The sequence below is a fragment of the Stigmatopora argus genome, chromosome 6 (assembly GCF_051989625.1).
Source record: "Stigmatopora argus isolate UIUO_Sarg chromosome 6, RoL_Sarg_1.0, whole genome shotgun sequence".
NCBI lineage: Eukaryota > Metazoa > Chordata > Actinopteri > Syngnathiformes > Syngnathidae > Stigmatopora > Stigmatopora argus.
This window is the reverse complement of record NC_135392.1, coordinates 12,478,591-12,502,294: the sequence shown is the minus strand read 5'-3', so window position 1 is coordinate 12,502,294 and position 23,704 is coordinate 12,478,591. Positions and strand designations below refer to the sequence as shown.

Sequence of the window (23,704 nt, the reverse complement as noted above, 5' to 3'; positions counted from 1 at the left end):
TCATGGTATTATACAGTTTTACAATGTATTTTCGCCCAATACCAGAAAAGTGTCATAGTTGACTTATTTTCATATATTGAGAACTGTGGGGGAAAAGTATTATTTTGCTTCATACTGTTATATTTTGGGTATTTTTTTAAGTGCTAGCTTGGTACTCTAGAATCCTGCCAGGAGAAAAATGTCTCAAAAATTCCTCTGCTCTCTGGAAATTTGGTTAGACATTTGACACTGTGGTGCCATATCCTTTCATGTTTTTAACGCAATTTTCCCCAGAAATCAGTTTTAAATGATCAATGTCAAGTAAAGTAGCAGCAAAAAGTAGTGCACCGCTCTTTATTTTCATGTTGACATGGAAGGTACCAAAGTGCACCTTGAACGCATCACAGCCAGATTAGATGCTCGCTGTCCCAAATCTTCCCCCGGGGCGGGTGAGGAGAGGGCGGCGAGGCGGCCTGTGATTGGTCCTAAACCTCATCTTTCATTGTTGACAGCCAATCACAGCCGGAGACGAGCTGCTGCTGGCAGGCTGCTGGTGTGGTACAACACCGTGCGAGGCGAGACGAGACAACCCCGAGATAACAGCTGCACTGGAGGAAGAAAGGAAAAACTCTCGAGGTGAGGCCTCTTTTCTGTGTCTTTAGTGCAGGGAAGGCCGCTTTTAAGTTCACTTGACAGACTTTTTGACAGCACTGCTTTTCAACATCGGACACCTCCGCTAACTTAGCCGCGGAGTGATTTCTTCGCACTTGGGAGCTAAGTTGAGCTAGTGCTTTAGCATTGGGAGGCTAGTCGATGAGTGTGAAGGAGGAAGAAGAAGAGGAGAAGGGAGGGGGGCTTTTCTCCACTTTAATGCTCGTTATCAAAGTGGTCGCTAGGAGCTCCGAATGACACCCAAAGTCTCCTTCTGTAAACCTCTTGTTTTTATCGCTCGCCCCTCGCTCTCTCCCACCTCGTCCCCGAGCCCTCCCCCGCTCGGTGGCTCCTTGTTGAGGATGTGACCTTCCTGAGCTCCCGAAAAGCGTGAAAGCCATCCATCGGCGAGCCTCCACTTGATGGTGGCCTAGCGCGGCGAGCTAAAGCTAAACCTTGCGTCCGGCTCCTACTACCGCGTTTTGTGACGTCTGCCCTCCCCGTCTTTGTGCTCACCAGTATCGGGTATCGAATAAAAATACTCTGGGGACGACTGGAACCAAGCGGGCGCTCGCTTTGGGCTCCAGAATAACCAGTCGGTCAGGTTGTCAAGACGGGTGAATGCTAAGACGAGCTAGGCGGCTAGCACGGGACACCTCGGTGCTTAGGAGCAGATGGTAAACTTGTTTCTTCGTTTACCACTTTAAAAACAACTCCATTCTATTTCAAAGTCTTCATACCTAGTAGTATTAGAAAGTACTTCGTTATAAGTGAGAAGGTTGCTCGACAAGACCATTTAGACAAAACGCCATTTCATTAAAGTTGTGCAATCGTGTACAAAAAAAATCATTTATATTTCATACTTTGAATGATGTGCGAGCAAATAAGGAAATTGTGCATTTAGACGCCTCATGTTCAACTGGCTTTGAAGTCAAAGCCTCACAGTCTGCGATGAACTTTGAACAGTTTTTTTTTTGTCAGGAAAAGATAAATGGATCTTGGTGCTGTGCTCTCGTGACATCAGTATTCCTTGATAGTTGAATCTAAACACTTTTGGAGGTATTGTGTACTGTCAATTGGTGTTTTTAATGCGACTTTTTTGCTTCTTTTACTAACTAAGACAGTACATACTCTGAATACTACACATCACCTGAGTCAATGAGTTCATCATTGAGCAACCAAAACGTAACTAAGGATTGCAAACTCAAAAGTGACTGTTTCTGAGGTTAGATTATTCATCGGTCATAAATATAACTTCACAAAATGTCATAGTTTGGAGTTTTTGTGTTCATGTTTCAATGCCATTGATGACAATAGACTTCTAATCTATTTTGACTGGGAGAGGCTGTTGGCAACGGTTGCCATCAATGACATACACTGAAAGATGAACATTCCATACCAGCTTTCCAGTTTAAATGATATCTGTCAATGACGGATGATGACTTAAATGATAATTAGGAAGTAGCATTTCAATGTGGGGTTAAGGTTTCATTGTAGAAGTTTTAACCGTAGCTAGTGTTTCAAAAGTGATGTTTTGTGTAGAATCTTAGTCATGGATTAGTCATTTTACTGTCAATAGACAAACAAAGTTTTTAAAGAAATGTTCATTACAAAGGCATTAAACATTAGGCTACCGGGCCAGGTTTTGGGTTTCAAAATAGTCCTGGATTGTGTCTGTAAAATTGTTCCAGCAAAAACTTCAACAATATTTAAATTGAATCTTGATGTGGAATTGTATCATGAGTCGTCTGAAAGCACCCAAAGTCACATTGAAGATAATTTAGCTTGAATGAGCGAACGATGTCCGTCCAAGTCATTAGCCGCGTTCTCTAAGTGCTTGCGTACGGAATGACCGACCTCTCACAAACTCTTGCTGTGCTTTGATTTCAAATTAGGGCTTTGCAAAACCAGGTCACGCGACCTCATCACTGGTCGTAAATGTGGTTTACGTCACCTACTGATGTATAGAACGCCCGCTGTATCGGTCAAAATAGCACTTTAGGATGGACGCAATTGTAAAAAATTTGATGATAAAACCTATGAAATGGAAAAACTTGTCAGACAATTGGAAAAAAAAATAAAAAATATGACTATTTTGATTAGAAGTGACAATTTTTAATGAGGTAAACATACACATGGTCTCTCCATTGAAGTCATCCATGTTGGTGGTAAAACTATTGAAAAAAGCAGTAAACATTCCTAATCTTCTAAATGTCTCACTACATTCGCCAAAATAGTCGGAGCCAATCGTGTTGAAACAGCAAAGTGTCCGTGCGGATATACGACGTGCAAACGCGAGCTGTAAAAGCTACGTGATGCTAAGAACGTCCTCATGAAATCCTGGTTGCTTCTCACATCACATACTTGTTTTAAAGTTGCTCCCAGCTGCTTTATAAATAGCACGAATGCTTCATTCAACTTGACTTAGAAAAGCTTTGAGTGAGCCAAAGAAAAATAAGTTGGCGTTCTCCTCTTATAAACAACAGAAAAGTATCATTCTAATAACATGCATATTTTGACTGGTCTTGTAGTTCTACGACCAGGACCCAAATAGTCTTTGTTAGTAAATGAACAAAGTGGTATTTCCGAGCTCAGATACTTTTGCTTTGTTCCGTCCCAACTGTTTGTCAGGCTTGTCTTGTTTGTGTCCGCAGCCGGAAGAAAGACGCTAAAGACGAACCAGACGAGCTCATTGGGCCGACCCGCAGAAAAAAAACGAGTGGTGACAAAGCTGTGGAGGAGATGTGGGAGGGGGAAGAAGGCAAGTGGACTTTTGACATGTTTAACCTTCCATTATGTTAACACGAGCACTTCTGAAAGTGACGCATTATTATTCAGTTTGTCTTTGAAAAGTTCCGTCTGACGGAGCTCATTTTTTTTGTAACAACCGGTGACCTTTAAAACACATTGTAAAGTGTGATATATGATCACCGGCCGGTGTCAATCTGTTATTTAGCTGACATTCCGGATGACTGTTGACAGGTGTGAAGGAGGAGGAGGATGTGATGCCATTTGCCCAAGGAGCCTCCAAAGTCCCGCCCGCGGAAATGACCGACCACGGAAATTCGCAGGACGCGTCCCTTGACACGGCAAATGACGAAGAGGAGGAAGAGGATGCGAATGATTCTCAGGCACAGCAGCAACCGGCCCAGCGGCGGCCCGACGTCCCACCCCGAGTCGCCGGAAGAAGCCTTTCCCAGTCCCCCAGCCCCCGGGGGCACGAACAAGACGCCGACACCGACCCGGACTTTGACCCCTTAATGGAAGGGGATCTGCACGGGGATTCCTTCCCCTGTCAGCACTGCGAACGGCACTTCTCCACCAGGCAGGGTCTGGAGCGACACGTGCACATCCACGGCGTGGCCGACCAGCAAGCGCAACTGTTCAAGTGCCGATACTGTAGCAAGTCGTTTGGCTCGCAGGTGGGCCGGCGGCGCCACGAGAGGAGGCACGAAAGCGGCTTCAAGAAGAAGCCCAACTCCTTGGCCGGAAGCGCTCACCCGCTCCCTTTGGCGCAGACGGACGTTTCCAGTCCCGACTGCGCTAGCCCCACCGCTCACTACGGCGGCACGGGCCCGCAGCTGGCCGGAGTGCCCGCGCACCACTCCGAAGCCGCGAGGAAGGAATCGGAATCTCAGTCGGATCCTCCTTACGTTTTAGATGAGAATGGGGCATCCAAAGAACTGCACCCTTGCAAGTATTGTAACAAATCCTTTGGCACACACACCAACATGCGACGCCACCAGCGCAGAATACACGAGAGACACTTGCTGCCGAAGGGCGTACGCCGGAAAGGCACGCTCCTGCCGGAGGTGTCGGCGCAGCCGCGACCCCAGGCGTCGCCCAATGCCCGTCCCGCCCTCGTGTACATGCCCAGCGCCGAAACGGAAGACGAGGCGGACCGGGACGATTACGCCGTGGACATCTCCAAAAACATCTCTGAGAATTTGAGCTTCTACATCGACGGCAAGATAGTGTCCACCAGCGCGGTGAGCAGCTGCGAGGTCATCGAGGTGGACACGCGCTCTGCCGCGCTGTTCGGGCTGGATGCCGTCATCCTCAGCCCCAACCAGCTCAGTCAGGTGCTGAAGGTGGAGGCTCGAACCGGCGCCACCAAGCAAGCCACCGAATTCTGTCCCCCGTCCTCCAAACGGAGAACGTCCACCCCTCCTCTGCTTCCCAGCCTCAAAGTGGAGACGGAGACGGGGTCTTTCCCGGCGTCTTCGTCGTCCACGGCTTCCTCCTCGCCCAACCTGCTAGTTGGCGGACTTCTCCAGCAAACGGCGGATCCGTCGGGGTTTCCGCGGGAGAAGACGGTGTACCTGTCGCCGAAACTCAAGCAGCTCCTCCAAACGCAAGACGTTCAGAAGTCCATCACGCTCTTCACCGAAAGCCACCGGCTGGCGTCCCCGCTTTCCGTCACGCCGTTGCAGGGCTCCTCGGGCCGGTTCAAAAGACGAACTTCCTCGCCCCCGTCGTCGCTGCAGCTCACTCCGCCGTTTAGAGGGGAGGGCTGCAAGGTGGAGACGGTGAACTCGTACCCTCTCAAGGTGCCAAAGTTGGAGAACCTCAGCGTCTCCCCTCTCGGAAGCCCGGTGATGGATAAGAACGACGCCGCGAGCCTGAGCCCTGGTGGAAGTCACGTGGGACAAAGCTCCTCTGGCGGCGGAGGCGGCAACGCGTGCAATCAACAACCGTTGGACCTGTCAAACACTGTCAATAGAAGAAGCGACGGCAACAAGGTCGGCGCGGATTCGGCCCTCGACTTGAGCTTGCATCGGAAGAGTGGCGCCGACGCGGACTTCAAGGGAATCGCGGTGCCGCAGCTTCAAGTCAAGAAGAGAAAGCCCAACACCAGCATGCTCGAGAAGGTGCTGATGAACGAGTACCTGGGTTTGCCCCAGTCGACGGACGAGGGACCCTCGCCCCTGGCCAACCTCAGTTCTCAACCGCAGTCTCCCAACGTTGACTCCGCTCACCCCTCTCCTCCCTCCTTGACCCCCGTGACCATGAACCCTACGTCACCCGGGACCTCCAGCGTGACTTCCACGACGCCGCCTCCGCCCGTGCTGCCCACCATGCCCTCGCCGCCGCGAGCCACGGCCGGCTCTCCTCTCTCCCACCCCCCGGAATCGTCGGGACCGCGGCCCCTTCCCGTCCTATCGCCAAAGATGTCCCCGAGATCGCCGCAACTCCAGCCGGAAGAGGCGGAAAGTTTGTCCGCCGGCGATGACAAAGGCGAGGAAGAGCGGCATCCCTCGCAGAAGACACTGGACTCCCCAAACACTCCACTGCAAGACCCCGTTGATCCCCCTAAACCTTTAGAGCCCACTTCAGTCGGCCTGTCCGCCACCGAAGACGTTTCTCTGACGGGAGAAAGAAGAAACCTGCTGAATGGTGAAACTGACAGCGACCTCAACTCAGGAATTCCAAAGTCGGAAAACTCCGACTCGGCCGCGCTCTCGCCCCGGCCGGAGCCTTTAGCCCCGCCTTCGCCTGACCCGCCCCCATCGCCGCTGCCCAATAGCCTTCCTCAAATAAGCATAAAAGAAGAGCCCGAGAATTGCACCGAGGCTCTCGCCATCACCAACCACGTGCCTCGGGATGACGCCATGGCAGACCCTTCGCCTCAGGCTCTGGAAAAAAGAGCCGACGGTGCCCCCGCCGCGGAGAAAATGGACTCCTGTTACGGAAAGTCGTTTGTCTGCAACGTCTGCGAGAGCCCGTTCGTCTCCATGAAGGAGCTCGGCGGGCACATTCACCAGCACGCCGGCGATTGGCCCTTCAAGTGCGAGTTCTGCCTACTGCTGTTTGGCGAGGCGGACACCCTGCTGGCTCACCGGACCACGCTGCACGGGGTGGGCAGCATCTTTGTGTGCTCCGCTTGTTCCAAGGAATTTGCCTTTCTCTGCAATTTGCAACAGCACCAAAAAGATCTGCATCCAAATGACGCCTGCTCACACACTTCTGTGGAGAGCGGGAAACTCAGGCCGCAGAACTACACCGACCCATCCAGAGCCAAAGAAGAACTCGACGCCCCCCCGCCAGCGATAGCCGCTTCGGAGGACGCGCCGGAACACAATCACGCCAAACCCGCCGCCGCCGCCAAGGGAGAGCCCGACGTTAACGGGAACCACGCGGCGGAGGACGGAACAGAGGACCCCAACGAAGAGCTGTACACCACCATCAAAATCATGGCCTCCGAAGGCGGCAAGCCCAAAGGTCCCGACGTCCGATTGGGTCAGAATCAGCATTACCCCAGCTACAAACCGCCCCCCTTTCCCTATCACAGCCGTTCCCACGCCAACTCGGTGGCCTCGGCGACCAACTTCACCACGCACAACATACCGCAGACGTTCACCACCGCCATCCGCTGCACCAAGTGCGGCAACAGCTTCGACAACATGCCCGAGCTGCACCAGCACATTTTGGCCTGCGCCAACGCCAGCGACAAGAAGCGCTACACTCCCAAGAAGAACCCCATCCCCCTCAAGCAAATAGTCAAGTCTCCCAACGGGGTGGCGTCGCCCTCGGGGGGCCAGAGCGCCTTCCGGAGAATGGGCCAGCCGAAGAGGCTCAATTTTAACCAGGATGTGGCTAAAACAAAGATGAGCTCCCTCAGCAAGAAGAAAAACCAGCTGGTCCAGAAGGCTATTTCGCAAAAGAACAAAATCGCCGCCTCCTCGGCCAAGAAAGCCGCCGCTGCCGCTGCCGCCGCCGCCGCTGTTAAAGTGGAAGAGGAGCAAAGTAACGTCTGCCCCCACTGCAACAGGGAGTTCACCTATCAGGCCAGCCTGGCCAAGCACATGGCCTTCAGCTGCCCCATGAAGCCCGCCTTGAAAAAAGCCAAGGTAAAACTGGCGGGCAGGAAAAAGGAGGCGGATAAATACACCAAGAAGAAAGACGGTGAGGCGGCGCAGACGCAGACGGAGCCGGAGCCCAAGCGGCCGGGAAAGACGCGAGCCCGTAGCTCCGGCGCGGCCGAGCTCCCCGAACCGCCGCAGGCGACGAAAGGTAAAAGCGTTCAAAAGAGGCCCGCTTCGTTCCCGTCGGCGACCCCGGCCGCTGGCAAAAAAGCCAGAAAGGGCTCGGCAGCCGTCCACCCTCCGGAGGAGGACGTGGCGCAGAAGCAGCCGTTTAGGTTGCAGCGCATGGGCAGAGAGGCACCCAAGAAGTTCTCGGAGCCCAAGTCGTCGTCGCCCAAGAAAGACGAGCGTTTCTCCCTCCGAACGAGGGAGCGGCTCGGCGGTCCGGTCACCAGGAGCTCGCAGTTGGCACCCCCCGTCGTGGAGGCTAAATCCGAGGAAGCACCGACGCCCGAATTGAAAGATGCTTCGGTATGTCATCCCCGGGTTTTTCAAAGCAGGATTACAGTAATCACGATCGCTGACGTGACTATTTAATTGAATAACTCATTCATTCTAATTGTGGAAGTCTAGGCCAATTAGGCTTCAAAGTTCTTGCGAAAGACCAGGCCCCTTTTCTGATATTTTTCTAATGTCAATAGATTATAAACTAAAAGATCCAAGTTTTGATGAGCTCAGTTTAAACATCAATATTCATGATGACACAGCAACAAATGTTAGCGTTTCTGGATTAGAAGCTTGCTGGGACTGCAAACGCAAATGCCAAATTTATTTCAGAGAAAAATAATAATTCAATCACATTCATTTGACCAACTCTTTTTTTTCATAGACATCGAGCCATTGTTTTGAAAATGTTTTGACGCTATCATGTGATTCGCTCCTTCAATCATTATTTTTCTGCTTCCAGGAGTTGCTAATGAAGTAACCCCTGTTGACCTCTTTGGGTTCCTGCGACATGGGATCGACTGCCTTGCCCTCTGTTTTTTTTTCTTCCACTTGTCATACGAACTAATCTGAGCCAATATTTTGTGTTTAGCCAGCTTTGCAAAAAAAACACTCTAAATGGCAGTGGGGTAATATTTTTATATGTGTGTATATATATATATGTATATATACATGTATATACATGTACATGTATATACATATACATGTATATGTATATACATATGTACTACATGTATATACATGTACTACATGTGTATGTACATGTACATACATATGAATTATGAATATTTGTAAAATATGCGTCATTACTTGACCCAAAACAGTAACATTAGGGCTCTGTCAACGCTGATCTATTGCAAATGGCAATCACGCATCAGTTAGGGAAACTCGCTTATTCCTCGGTTGGGTTCTTTTCGGTTGTTTTGGGGCGTTTTGTTTCCAGTGGAGTTTCCTAATGCATGTGTTGAAATATAGACTATAATCTAGACGAGGTCAAAAGTTGCAAGTTTCTTCCAGCGGCCGCCGGCTTCAGTTCGTTCTTCTGTTTTCTTTCGCAAACTTTTGTACGTCGGGTCGCAACTGTAGTGGTCTTATCGTAGAACTTGTTCTTTTGGCTTTTGACTTTTGTGGGGGAAAGAAATATGGCAGTTGACTGCAACTATTGGTCCTCAGGAATTGTGTGTGTGTACGGATGGACAACTCTTAATTCCGCCGCTCTGGATTTTGACGACATCTCACGTTTTTACTTGTCTGTTTGTTGATCCGACGCTAGCAGGTGATTCCAGTGGTCATGTTTACGTGGCCCGCTCGCTGAGTCATCAAGCAACGATTTAGATCTTATTGATCCTTGACAAAAAAGCATTTAACATCACTCGCACGTCCCTGCAGCACTTTAGAATGGACTGCCAAATTGTGGAAAAAGATTGGCCTCACCAATTGATGAACAATGGAATGTATTCATCACTTTTTGTCATGTTAAGAATTGCATGGTGGAAACATTTTGCGGCAAATGTAACAGTATCTCTTGTTCCAACATTCTTTGTGCGTGTGTTTTTTTTTTTTTTTTGTTTAATTTTTTTAAATGTAATTTTGCTCGAGAGCCATGCCAACACAATGTAACAAAATGAATGCCGGTGACCCTCCAAACATGTTTTTTATAAATACTTCTCCTGTGTATTGAGCACAGATGCTGTTCGAAACACTTGTAGCATGTACATGGGAAAGTTAATTGAACGCTATGAATGAAAGCTAATTTATACTTCCACAATGAATCGCAAGTGTTTTGCCTTGGAGCATCCATGGAAAAGTTGTGTTTTAACGATGAACAAACATTATGAATGACCTCAAGTAAAATGTATAATTTACCCAACAAAAGTGCTTTATTTCCTACTGGTGACTGTTTATATATAGTATATATATTTTAGCCATACATAAAAAAAACAGCTTGCCATTGGTTGCACCAAAAAATAACTTTACAGTAATGGAGAATCTTGGTTGTAAAATACATAAAATTACAGTCATGAACTCTTACCAAACAAAATATTTTAATTGACACGGGGTCAGATTTTAATAGTAGCATTTTAGCATTATTCTGATGCATTTCTGCAGTATTAACAATTTAATTTTTTTTATAAGGTCATCTTTAAACCTTTTAATCAGTACCATTTGGATTGTTAATTAATTTGCTATGTTATGCTCAGAAAAAAAGGAACGATACTGCCTCCCCGTGGCTATTTGTGATATTCCTAGCTCTTGTAATTGTGCCCCAAATACAAACGTGTTTTTCAGTCAAATCTTTTTCATCCTTCGGCCACATCATTTCAGTGTTCTTTATTGCACTGTTTGGTGACATAAGTCGGTGAGTATTATCTAAGTTTCACTCATTTTTATTTGCATGATACCACTTTGTAAATAAAAGCGTTTTGGTTGGTGTGGTGTGTTTCCTTGTATGTCCTGTCTACGTGATTTAATGAGTTTCACCTGCTGTGTCTATCTTGCCTCCATCCCTTGTGTGACCCACCCAGGTGTTTGTGATTGTCATCATCCCCTTCCTGTGTATTGAAACGCTGCATTTTTGTGCGTCCGCGTTCCAGTATCTTCCCGTTTGGTTATGTCGCTTTTCGTTCACTGTGCGTCTTCGTCCTTCCCCGTTAAGTTCGTTTCTTTGTTAATTTTAACCAGTTTTATGTTTGTAATTATTTTTTCCCCATTAAAACCTCACGTTGTGCTGATGCACTTCCCCTTCGTTGCCTACTTCCGGGTTTCTCAGCCGTGGATGACCATTACAATTTCCCTTCAACGAAAATGCTGTTTGTTGCTGTACACGGCGTGTTGCCTTTAAATCCAAATATGAACGTAAGTTGTTTTGAAATTAATAGTTTTGAATAAATACATTGCCACCTTCAACTTAAAGGTCAAGTGCCAAATGTAGAAGTTTTCTCCTTGGCCTTAGGTGAGAATTGTGAGGGCACCGTAAATCGTGTTTCTTCGAGGAATAACAAGCTAAACTTTTCTCAATCAGAAAATACAAAACAACAAAAAACAAAATGTGTTTCCTTGCAGTTTTCACCCTGTGTTTTGCTGTTGGAGCACAATGTTGTAATATTATTATAGTGCCATACAAACATCGCAATGGAATGTTAAAAACAACAGCAGTGCTAATGTTACTGTAAAAAGAATTATTAGTGTTGTACAATTACCATTGTTTTGCATGAAATAGCCGCACTCATTATCGAACAATGGCACATGTTTGCCAGCATCTGTAAACAATGTAATTTCTTTATTTCAACGCAGAGCCTGAGATAGAGCATTTGATTTTACAAGGATCAATATAGATGATTTATTTGTTCAATTATCAACTATCCCTTACTCTTGTAACTTCTATCAGATTTTAAATATTCAAAAAGGCTACATTTATATTAATTGGAAGTGAGGGAAATAATCTCTTCAGTCATTCATGATCAAACAACTGTTCTGAAGCACTACCAAAAAAAGACTGGATAAAATCACTGTTTTCTTTTTTGCATTTTCCTGCCTGCCAGCCTTAAAAAGAATGCTGGCCCGAGGTCGCCATGCCAACCACATCCCAATCCAGCAGCGCCTTTTTCGCATTGATGTAATTTGACGCCAGCGTGTGCTCTTTGATCTCCTTTGCTTGTGCTCGGCATGGGATTTGTTTAGACTCATTACCCAATTTTCATGACATACTTGAAGTAATTCATCGCTTTCTCTCCACACGTTTTCTCCGCCTCTTCATCGTCTTCTTGTTTTTTTCTTCGTCTTTTCTCATCATCATTACAGGGCGGGATTAACCTCTCGAGGTTCCCGGCGGCGGCCCGAGGCTGGAGATGGATGGAGGGGATTTGCATCGAGTGGAATGTGAGGCGTTGGAAGAGAAGGTGCCTACGGTAGACCTCAAGAATTGCACAATTCTTTTTAAGGGGAAATTTAAAACACAGTGGCTTCCACCGACGGAGATAGCCGTCCAATCTATTTTGACTGGGATTGCTGCCAGCGACCATTCACTGCCAGCCTCTCCCAGTTGACACCTAAAGAATTAAAATAGCTAAAACATGATACAGCAGGCAAAAAAAAAATACCAATGTAATTTTAAAACTCTCACTGCCTGCAATGCGGCAAAAGAACTATACACCATCGGGTGACCCATTTTTTTATGAACTATAAGAAAAAAAGTCTTTGGGGTTAGGAGTTAAATGCATACTCTCCACCCCTTTGCGCTTCATGTACGATATTTTTTTGGGCTGCACCTGAGTAAATGTGGCACTCACCAAAGAATGCACAATGAAAGAGGAAAAAAAAAAACTTAAATCGCACTGGAGTGTAAATTGAATTTTTGGGGGTAGTTTTTTAATTGATCAGAAACTAAGAACAAACATATGTAAAAATAATAGTCAAGGAGGGAACAACAGACCAAATAGGCCCCTGTTATTATAACATTAACAGTTTTTTTTTATTAGCTATAGCCACAAAAACACAAGCTGTTGACACGCACCTGAGTATAAGCCCATTTCAGGAAAAAAGTGCGACTTATTGTCTGAAAAATACGGTACTTGGGGAAAAAAAAATGCACTACAGTGGTACCTCAACATACGATCGTAATCCGTTCCGAGACTGAGATCGTATGACGAGCTTTTCGTAACTTAAGCGGACGTTTCCCATTGAAATGAACTGAAAACAAATTAATTCGTTCCAACCCTCTGAAAAAACACCAAAAACAGGATATTGGATTGGAAAAAATGTTTTATTTCTTCTAATTCGCCATATATTGACAAAGTAATAAATAACAAGTCGTTTAATATTAATAAAATGTGTTTAATAGAAGTAAAATTAGACTCATTTCATTTAAATTAACTTGGATAAATATATACAGACACTCAACGTTTAATGTAACTTCACTCAAAACTGAATTCTAATTTTGTTTTAATCTTTTTTACCTTTGTAACGGGTTGACCCCACCCGGACGTTCCGCCGAAGTCTACAAAACGAACGCATCAAGAGTTGTTTGGAACTTGCCGCTTCCCCATGTCTGATTACCGAGTGTACATATATTCCAGATCTTTTCTTTGCAAAACTCTGCCGATCCATTGTTGTTTACCTTGTATGTAAATGTAGAGCAACGTGGGGAAAAAAACAGGTGTGGAAATGCAAAGTCCGCCCAGTGCTCGTAGCTATATTTTATACACGAAAGATGCAAAAAAGTGCAATGGCCACCTGGCTTGGTCGCATCACGAAATTTTGATCGTATCTCGGGCGAATTATTTGATCGAAATTTCCGTCGTAACACGAGCATGTTGTATGACGAGCGGTCGTATCACGAGGTACCACTGTAGTTGGTATTGAAAAACCTCATTAGCTACTAATCACCTGAAATGCCTTTTCTTGCTCTTATTTGTGGTCCTTGTCCAAAAGATTTTCTGTTATTAAAAGGCACTTTCCCTCTGACAGCACCTTCCTCGACCCCTCCCTTCAGCCACGACTCATCCAGCCCAGCCTTTCCCTGTCCCAACCCGCCTCCCCAATCCCATCATCCGCACAGCGAGCGCTTTCCTGCTCACATCGCTGCGAGCTCGCGGGGCTGCGCCTCTTTCCTCATCCGCGGCGGGCAGCAAGCCGACCTTGTTGTTGAAGGTAAGCAAGCTTTCTCCCTCTCTTCCTTGGCCAAGTGTGACGCTCCCCTCTCTCTTCCAGCCAGTGCAGCCGCCATGGAGGATTCGCTCACCTGCTGCAGCCAGGATGCCACTTTCTCCCAGGTGTTGGGACGCCAGGGACAGCTGATGCAAGCCAGTGAGTTGACTCTCCTTTCTAAGCCAAACGGGCACATAGACCAAAATAGGGAGGTAAATTGCGTGAGGTCCGGTTTTCAGCAATTTCGTGCAATCCTCCGACGACTTGAAAAAGGCAAGTCGGCTCACCAGCATTCCCATGAGCCGCTTTCCTCCTTTAGCACATTCAACAGATCGTTCTTATCCATCGCTGATGCGAAAGTGGGTACAAAGATGCAAAAGGGCAGGTTTTGCTCTGAAATGGAGAATTTATTGGGTTCAACTTCCACACTTATGATATCGATCTGTCAAAATGTTCTTAAGTTAACTCTTTACGGAGCACTCATTTTAACACTAGGAAATAAAAATTAAAATCGTGTTATCGGAGAGGATATTTTTTATTAACATTTTTATAAACTTGTATTCATTTCGATGATTATTATGTAGTATTTTTGCACGCGAGTCCAAGTTACCTGATTTTAATAATCTATTCATTTATTAAGGAGATGGAATGAGCACACCCAAAAGTCTTTTTTCCCCAATTTGAACTAAGCCATTCTTCCAACATAATATCCATATTAAAGGGTTATTAGTTTCCTTACAAAGAAAAATATCAAGACAAATCAATTTCTTTGCAAATTAGCACAAAAAAGGTTGCAAAAAGATAGCATTTAAATATTTTACTTTACACAGGCAGAACAGAAAACATGTTAAAAAATAATCCAGTGTGATAAACACCGCTAACGACACTCCATTGCGACTCTACACACTCGAGTGAAGTTGGACTTCAATTTCATCCTGGTTTTTCAAAGCAGGAAAGTTGTATTGGCAGAAGGTGAATTCATGGAAATCACATTTTCTTCCTCATTTATGAAAACTAGTCGATTAGCTCGGGCCTTAGAGCACCTCGTTGTCCACTATGAGTACTACTTACACAACCTTCAGGGAGGGCAGAGCAAGGAGATGGGGGTTGTTGGAGTTTAACAGAAGCAACAACTGGGTTGGCAGGCATTTATTGCCACGAGATCCGTTTCTGAATGTTTTCAACTGCATAATTCCCACCTCAGCAGTTTGATCCCACGAGCGCATCAGATTCATAATGCGGCTACATGAGGAGGTACACGGGGAGTTGCTGCAGAGGCTGAATTATTGACAAGCGGGGGCGATCAAGGTTTTCGGGGGCAACCAGGAAAAGCTTCAGCGGAGAGACGTTGGTGTAAAGTCACGGTCGGGTAGAAGGAGTTTTGTGGGCGGGATGAATTGGGTCTCTGGAGTGAAATTTTCGCTCGCCATATGAGAACTTTATGATGCATCTGTTACACTTAACGCCAAAGGGAGGCGTCTGCGTGGAGGTTCAAAGCTTGAGAGTTGCTGCTATTTTTAGATTTGGTGTGCCATACGCTCTCCCAGGACATTTCAATAGGTACTACTGCAACGCTCCAGCGAAGCTTTAATTTCAAATGATTGGCAGAAGCATATCATATCAATACATTTGAATTCGCCCCTGTTGTTTAGTCTGTAGCCCGGGGTTCGGAAAAGCTAGGTTCTGGAGCCGCCTAAGGCTTTTTAGTGCTGCTCAAAGGCTGCCTGGAGCTTTGTCAAAAATGTTTGAAAATGGGGGAGAGAAATATTAGTTTTTATGTTAATAGGGTGTCTGTAGGAGGACAAACAAGACACAAACGTTCTTAATGTTTTCCAATGCTGTGTGAATGTGTAGAATAGGAAATTTCAACATTTCTGTCTAGGAAGATTTGCGTCACAGCCTGTGTGATGGGCCATTAGTCCCGAGGGGAAAATGGAAAAATAACGGAGGAAAACAGAGGATTGATTCAACATTTCTAACCCATTCCAAATGTGGAAGGATTACCCTTTATGGTCCCCTAGTTGTGAGAACATGTCAAATAACAAAGAGTCAAACACTACTCGGCTTTATTTACTGTACAATCCAATCAATTGCCTGCTCGGCGTCCCAACGAGCTGACTTATGGGGTGTTTAAAGACTCCCGTTTGCCATAAGCTCCTTGACTCGCTCGTGTATCTTCATCAGCTCCCCTTCGCCAATTCAATCGCGCTGGTCAATAATGCAATAGCAGTGTTTGCAAGGAGTTCAACATGCGCTCTTGTAAAATAGGACTAACTCATTGAAACAAGCCATTTTTCATCTTTTATTAAAAGTATACAAAAGAAGGCACCAGATAAAAAGGAGCGATGATCATTCGCCTTTTATATAAAAAAAACATCAAAATGAAAAATTCATCCAAAACATGGTGTCAAGCAATTATTCAGGAAGGATAAATCAAAACGGTTGAATAAAACATTCAAATGTCATATTTTTGAATTTAAAATAATTTTGGGAAAAAAATAAACCCATGCTAAAAAGTCAAATGTAGTTATTGTCTCCAACCATCCAAAAAAAAATAATTTTACAAAAATAGTTAACATAAGAAAACAAAAACAAAAGAAAAACAAATAGTTAAATTAAATAATGGTATATTTTATTATAGTTCCCATCTAAGTAGAGTGGTACCTCGACATACGATCTTAATCCGTTCCGGGACTGAGATCGTATGTCGAGCTTTTCGTAACTCGAGCTGACGTTTCCCATTGAAATGAACTAAAAACAAATTAATTCGTTCCAACCGTCTGAAAAAACACCAAAAACAGGATATTGGATTGGAAAAAATGTTTTATTTCTTCTAATTCGGCATCTATTAAAGTAATACATTACTAGTGGTTTAATAGTAATAACGTGTTTAATAGAAGTAAAATTAGACGCATTTCGCGGAGGGTAGAGACAGCGACATACATGGGGCGGGGAGGGGGGGAATTGGGGGGACTTTATCCACGGCAACAACGCACTCGTAAACAAACAAACAAATTTAAATTAACTTGGATTAATATATACAGACACTCAAACATATGTTTAATGTAACTTTACACAAAACTGAATTCTAATTTTGTTTTAATTTTTTTTACCTTCGTTCTGGCCAGGTTAGCTGTTTGCCACGCCTTCACCCTCATGTTTGCTATCGATGGGCTGTTTGCTGTTGTATTCCCTTGAAAATATTCCGAAAATGATGCACACAAATGTCCTCACAATAGCTCGTAGATATCTGTTATACACGAAAGAGATGCGACTAAAAAAGACAGTGCGCTACGATGATAAACAGCCTCTCATGTCATGGCCACCTGGCTTGGTCACATCTCGAAATTTTGATCGTATCTAGGGCGAATTATTCGAAATTTTCATCATACCTCGAGCATGTCGTAGGTAGAGCTGATCGTAGGTCGAGGTACCACTGTATAGCATTTTATATATTTGTATTATCCAGTATATATGTATGTATATATATAGCACCGCATGGTATCGTTTAATTTGAAGTCATTGGCTGCGATTGACGGTGATAGATGACCAATTCATTTTGACTGAACGATGAGAATTCATTCACTGTCGGTGAGCTCAAACAGATTGGACGTCCATCTCTGTCAACGGCAATGAAGCATCATTCTTTACTCCTTTTTTGTGGGGATAACGGCGCAAACAATCTCACCGATTTCACCATCGGCGAGAATTCCTCGGCGTTCAGCTATGGTCAAGATTTCATGGCTATCTCTGCACGTACGACGTGAATCCGATCTTAGGCGACGGAAGACGAGCGAAAAGCCGATGTGGATCCAATGAACGAGGAGTTCATTTCTACGCCACGACGGCGGTTAGCGTGTTTGCTGTCACAGCTGCGTTTTCTGCATCGTTGAGTGGTGGGCCGGAATGTCTGCTGACGCCGCACATCTGCCTCTTAGTGCCCACTCTCTGCTTTTAAATCCTCACTCGCTCACTTCGGCCCTGATCGACAGCCACTTTGGCCCAACCGCGATTAACTGCCATAATGTATGCATTATTAATAGAAATCTATCTCACTCGGAAATAAGAAATCTAGTCGCCTTGCTTTGCTAAGAATGAGGGAAGAAAAGCCGGGAATAAATAAACTACAATTTACCAGACAAACTAGATTTTTTTTTTTAATTCTAAAACCCAAGATTTTACTAGAATATATATATTTTTAGATCATTTAAAGCAAGGGTGCTAAACTTGGGTTGGTTTGTGGGCCACATTAACGTCAACTTGATTTCATGCGGGCCGGACCATTTTAGATATAATATTTAGATTTTTTTTATAAATGGATTAAAAGAACTGGATTAAAAACCCTGAGTATTCAGTTTTTTATAGATCTAAAACAAAGTTTATTTTACCTTTTTTATATATTTTTCGATTTTACAAAATGATTTTTAAAAACAGAAAAAAATGATGAAAAAATTACAATTATTGATTTAAAAGGGGGAAAATCAGGAAATTTAATATACATCTATACTCTTCATTTTAATTTGTTCCTAAAACAGAAAGTCGGCACTCATGATTTACTTTCCCGGGCCACACAAAATGATGCGGCGGGCTAGATTTGGCCCCCAGGCTGCCACTTTGACACGTGATTTAAAGAAACAATTTTAAAATTATGATTTCATGAGAATTGAGTGTTATGATACAGAAGTGAAAACTTTCATGAAGTGGAAATAATGAAATTTTAATAACTTAACAACAAGACTGTGGTATTATAATTGAAACATATTTTAAGAACATTTTTGATTTTCCAAAAAAAAAGCTCAATCATGCCTGCAACAGTCTCATATTCGTCTTCCTGAATTTGAGTTTTTCACTGGCTAGATGTCTAATTAATTTGGACTGGGAGGCCTGACAGTCAAAACACATTGATGAATAACACTAGCAATTCATTCTCATAACTTCATTCTACTTTGTCACATTTCCAACTCAGTTGTCATGTCTATCCGGTCCAGACAACAGTACGTGTTCCTCCATTTTTAGCATCGTCTGTCTGTCTGTCTGGTGTTCGACAACAAGCCTCAGCATGAGCGTAATCACCTCGCCGTCGCACGCCCTTATGGCAGCAGTGCGGCGGCGTGACGTCGAGCCAGCGCCTTCCCGAGTGGAAGTCGGCGAGCTCGCTCCCCACCGCCTCAATAAATATGCATCAGTCGCCCCCGTGGTGATGAAATGGAACCTCATTCTCTGGGGTGCTTCTTTTTAACATGCCGGGCACTCCCCGCGTTCCGACCGTAAAAGACGCGTCTTTTACGCAAAGCGTGCTATACATAGATGTTTGAAAACTGTTGTTTTGGAGCAGATAATAGACAGAGACTTGCACGTTGGAGATGTCTGGAAGTTGTGGGGGCAAAGATAAATAGGGTTGGAAAAGTGGGGAAAGCTAATGAGCATGCACGACACGGGCTCCGTTTCAAACACGTCGTGGGCGTGTGTGTGTCGTTGTCAGAATAGAAGTTGATGTCATTTGAGTGGCTGGCTGTGATTCGTGTTCAATCCGACCAAGGCGCGCTTGAAAAGAGGAATGCGAAAGGTGGAGAATAGATTTCATCATGACGCTTTGGTCGCTACTTTTTACCTTCCCAGTTTCAATGGATTGGACACCTAATGCCGTTAATGGCGTCTCAGCCAAGTTGCTCAGTTGACACGCTTTGAAGTGTAGAGTCTGGCTCCATCCGCTCTTGACGGCGGAATAGAAAATGGAAGGTGGCTCGTGATATTGTCGACGCCGCGTTCGGAGGGGGCTTCGCGGCATTTGATGTACGCACAAGTTTTGTCGTCTTTGAACTGGCTGCTTTTTTGTTGCGGGCATCTTAATTAGCGAGAACAAGGCCTGCAGTGGACGCTTATGGAATGAAACCACCATGTTTTTTTTTAATGCAGAGGGTGGCGTAATCTGCAAAATGAACTTGCTTAACTGTGTGTACATTAGTTGGTACGACTGGAGAATTGCCCTCCCCCAAATCCTCTTGTATACTAGCAGATTGAAAGACCAGATGGCAAAGAAAACTTGACTTCAAGCTTTAAATGTTAATGTGAAGGAATCAAATCCAGTGCTCGACAAATTTTTCACACTAATTACCAGCTCCAGAATCACATGGCTATACCATAATGACTGACATGCAAATACACTTTCATTGTAGGCTAATGTGTTCACGTACAATGTGGCTAAAACACTCCTAGATACGCTCAAATGCTTTTTAAAAGTTACTTTAAAATGTAACCTTCAAACTACAGAAGTGCTTTCTAAATAGTTCTAAATATCAACTCAAAACTTCCCGTAAGGTAAACAAAATCCTCCTGAATCGAATAAAATATACCTCAAATGTACCTGAAAGTACTAAATAGGACAAAACCTACCTAAAAATAACCCAAATACACATTACATAAATCGCTAATAGCTAATTTTGAACACCTAAATTACATTACAGCCATCAGTTTTTAACCAATATTTTACAATTTTTATGAAATAAAAATAAAACATGTTTTTCATATTCCATAAAAATGGGGGTCTTAGTTAAAAAGAAAAAAACAAATACAACATATATACCATTTGTCAATTTAATTAAGCAATACTTTCTCTCACCACTAGAGGGAGTCTGCATTCCAGTCTTTGAGAGCCAACCACTCAACATATTTTGATTCACAGCAAAGCGCCTTGAATAATTTCGCATCGCTCATGCACCACCAAAATGTATTTTCTCCATTTGATTGCAAATTCTTCAATTTCTCTGAATTGAGTCAGAGTCTGAAAAATCGTATCTTTCTTGCACCAAGGGAGAGATTGACCTCTAAATGAAATTTCAGGCCACAATCAATTCAAGTCCCATGAATGCATAGGAGCCAATGAGAAGCGACAGTAAGATGACTAGCGTTAATTTTGAAGACACAAGTGCATTAATAGGCTCAAGAGTAGCAATCAAATATCCATCCATCCATTTCTCCTTCAGAAGGCAAACGGCACCCTTCAATGATCACCAAGTCAATTGTGGGGCGACAAATGATCATTCCCATTGACACCGTCGCTGAGGGGGAAGTGAACCCGAGCCGCCCCCGCCCGCCTTTGTCGAGCGTATAAACGGCGTCAGTGATCCCGAGATTTTAGACCGTAACAAAAAGATTCAGGGTGAGATCAGAGCATTACGTCATGTGAATGCGATGAGAAGTGACCAGATGGGGGCAGCGTTGCATCTTCTGCAAGTCAGCCCCCAGAATACTTGTCATTTTTTTTTATCTGATGGATCACACCTGAAAGGGTGCAAAGACAAAGTCATCACGTACTGCAGCGAACAATTGACATGTGGGAATACAGTCTACCTGAATGCGTACGTGTTGATATGTGCGAGCAATTAATTGCCGTTTCCATATCAACTGAAGCGGCAAAACCTTCCAAAAATGGTTTGGCTTCATTATGAAAGGATTACCAGAGTACGAGTGAGCCCGCAAGAGAGTCAGAGCCTTATTTAAAATTCACATTTGCTATTCATACATTTGGAGAATGTACTAAAGTTATCCACTGGAGATTTCCTTTCCAACCCCCGTGCGGTTTCTAACTTGGCTTGCACATATTACCCGCTAATGAGCGGCATAAAAGTGACCGCAAGTTTGAGGGTCAAAGTGAGGCAAAAAGTTATGGAACACGTGGCCATTGTCGCTACAGGAAGTGCAAATGGAAGAGCGTTTTCACAATTGACATCTATTGCATGCGAACCCGGAAGTTGCTTCAGTGGTCTAATCCGGGACGTCATCGTTTTTTCTTCTCCCCACAGTTCATCGCTTCAGATAGTGGTGTTAAATAGGAAGATACGTGATATGTGGTGGCTACATGAATGGGTTATCCATTTGTTATAATACTAGTAATGCACATCGGCCTCAAGATGTCCCTAGCACCACTCGCTACTTAGCTAATTAGATCCCTGACAACTAACTGTCCGTTGTAAAAAAAATTGCACGGCAACGCGCTCGTAACATAACATAAACAAATTCAAATGAACTTGGATTACGATGCAGACAAAAATAAATTTAATCTAACCTTGCACTACCTTTCTTCTCCCGGGTTGGCTCTATTGGCCCCGCCTCCACCCTGACTTTCAGATGCAACCTATCAAGGGTTGTTTGCTTTTGTAATCCCTTCAAAATATTCCCAAAATGATGCACACATATGTCCTCACAATAGGATAACGCACGACCACTTGCCAACGAGAAGTAGTATATACTCCTCTCGTATTAGCGATCGCTCCGCCATTTGCACTGACTAACGGGAAAATAAAACACTGAAAAAATGCAACGCTCCGCCCAGTGCTCGTAGAGACATTACACAAGGGAGTTGCGACCAGAAAGACAGTGGCCATGATGTTCTTCTGAGCCGCCTCTCGCATCCGCTGTATGCTCTTATATCAAAATTTGTCTCGTATCTCAAGATAAATATTTGACCGAAATTTTACTCTTATTTCAAATTGCTCGTTTGTCGAGGTATCACTGTATTTCAAGCAATGTAGAATTCTGCCAACACCGTGCAAAATCGGAAAGAAACGTCGAGCCCACCATTAAAGAAAGAAAAACCTTCAATAATTACTGGAATAACTTGAAGCTGACAAAAATGGCGCGTCCAATTACTCAAAAGGATTTGTCAAATTGGACCCACATGCCGGTGGTGCTGCAAAAAAGGCAGCAAACACTGCCGCAGTCCGTCACCCACAAAAAAGGCAACATTGCTTTGCCCTTATTGAACCCCACACTTGAGAAAAATTCAGCAAGTCCACCTTTTAGCGTGTGACAGTTCAAGGTGGTGTTATTGCACCGGTTGCGGTCCAGCGTGGACTTTTTGGCCTCGCTAAAACGGCACTGGGTATTTATTCTGGCACCATTATGTTGGAAATGAAGCCCGGCGCGCTGGTGTGAGATTGCCTCATATTGTTCATTCCCTCTCTTCTGGACCTTTTGGCTCCAAATGGAGCTATTGGAGCCTCGTCAAATTGTTTTGGCAGAAGCTGTCTGACACGAAACCGATGGTGCCCCGAGCAGATGAGGCGAAGAGAGACTTTAATGCAGTTTCTTGTTCGACCGCTTACTTTAGGGTAGTTAGGTATTGAGTAAAACACCACTCTGATCATACTTTGTTTTCTTATGTACATTCTCCCATTTCTTTCTGAGATGGGAATGGGCTCACATGCCTTCATTGTGGCTCATTGTTGACGTATCATTTCTCCCATAGGGGCCTACCATAAATGTGATGGCCTGTCTGGTTTCCAAATCACATGGAATGTCAGTCCAAGCTAGTATAGTATCTGTACTTTGCTATTCCTGGAAACACCAATTGGGTATGTTATGGATTGAGACTGCAGTGGTACCTCGACTTATGAAATTAATTGGATTTTTCATGAAAAGACTAGTATTTGATATGCAAATTCTCTCATTCGTTCTACCGTGCTCAAAAAACAACTAACTAAACCCTTTAAAAATGATCAAAGTGTCCCTATTTTGTTATGAAAGATGTGCAAAGCACACAAAAATGAGAGAAAATGATAAGAAAATGATTTATTAATGTATTAAAATTAATAACAAACACGCAAAAAGACTATCTGTGCAGGAGTACAGTAACTTTGATCTTGTTATCGTTTATTGGAACAGGAATGTACAGTGGTACCTTGACATAGGAGTGCCCTGACATACGAGCAATTTGAGATACGAGTAAAATTTCGGGCAAATATTTCTCTTGAGATACAAGACAAATTTTGATATACGAGCATACAGCGGACGCGAGAGGCTGCTCAGAAAAACATCAAGGGCACTCGCTGTCTTTCTGGTTGCAACTCCCTCGTGTAATGTCTCTACGGTGGTGATGTACCAGTGCATGCTGGAAACGGAGATAGTCCCTTTGACTCCCACACCTAAGCCGAATACCCAATTTAATGTCATTCTTGGATCTGAAAGTGTGACAGTTTTGATTGTGCTATGCCATGTTGAATACCAAGTCCGTATAGTAGAATGCACGTCCATTCTCACCGTTTGACAGTCACCGTCAAGCGACTTGCAATTTTCTCAGAATCTTCCCCGCTCCCCTTCACCCGTCGACCGGGGGCAAA

At 44.4% G+C, this 23,704-nt stretch overlaps 2 protein-coding genes across 5 annotated transcripts in view; both read left to right on the top strand.

The window, feature by feature from the left end:
* Window positions 1-470: 470 nt before the first annotated feature.
* prdm2b (PR domain containing 2, with ZNF domain b) lies at window positions 471-9,125 on the top strand. 2 transcript variants are annotated; one of them, XM_077601866.1, is made up of 4 exons: window positions 471-615; window positions 3,285-3,391; window positions 3,613-7,967; window positions 8,404-9,125. In XM_077601866.1, exons 2-4 carry the CDS (start codon window positions 3,373-3,375, stop codon window positions 8,419-8,421), a joined length of 4,392 nt encoding a protein of 1,463 aa, XP_077457992.1. In that variant the 5' UTR covers window positions 471-615; window positions 3,285-3,372; the 3' UTR covers window positions 8,422-9,125. The 2 variants fall into 2 exon arrangements, with proteins under 2 accessions (XP_077457992.1, XP_077457991.1); XM_077601865.1 differs by lacking the exon at window positions 471-615 and adding an exon at window positions 658-1,307.
* Window positions 9,126-9,130: 5 nt separating this feature from the next.
* Window positions 9,131-23,704, top strand: part of kaznb (kazrin, periplakin interacting protein b) — a 76,659-nt gene continuing 62,085 nt past the window's right edge. For 2 of the 3 annotated variants that reach the window (XM_077601867.1, XM_077601869.1), the window contains exons 1-4: window positions 9,131-10,796; window positions 11,742-11,839; window positions 13,407-13,589; window positions 13,650-13,745. In XM_077601867.1, the coding sequence (XP_077457993.1) occupies window positions 13,664-13,745 (82 nt within the window). In that variant the 5' untranslated portion in view covers window positions 9,131-10,796; window positions 11,742-11,839; window positions 13,407-13,589; window positions 13,650-13,663. Of the gene's footprint in view, window positions 10,797-11,741; window positions 11,849-13,406; window positions 13,590-13,649; window positions 13,746-23,704 lie in introns of all 3 variants that reach the window. The other variant, XM_077601868.1, reaches the window with a different exon arrangement.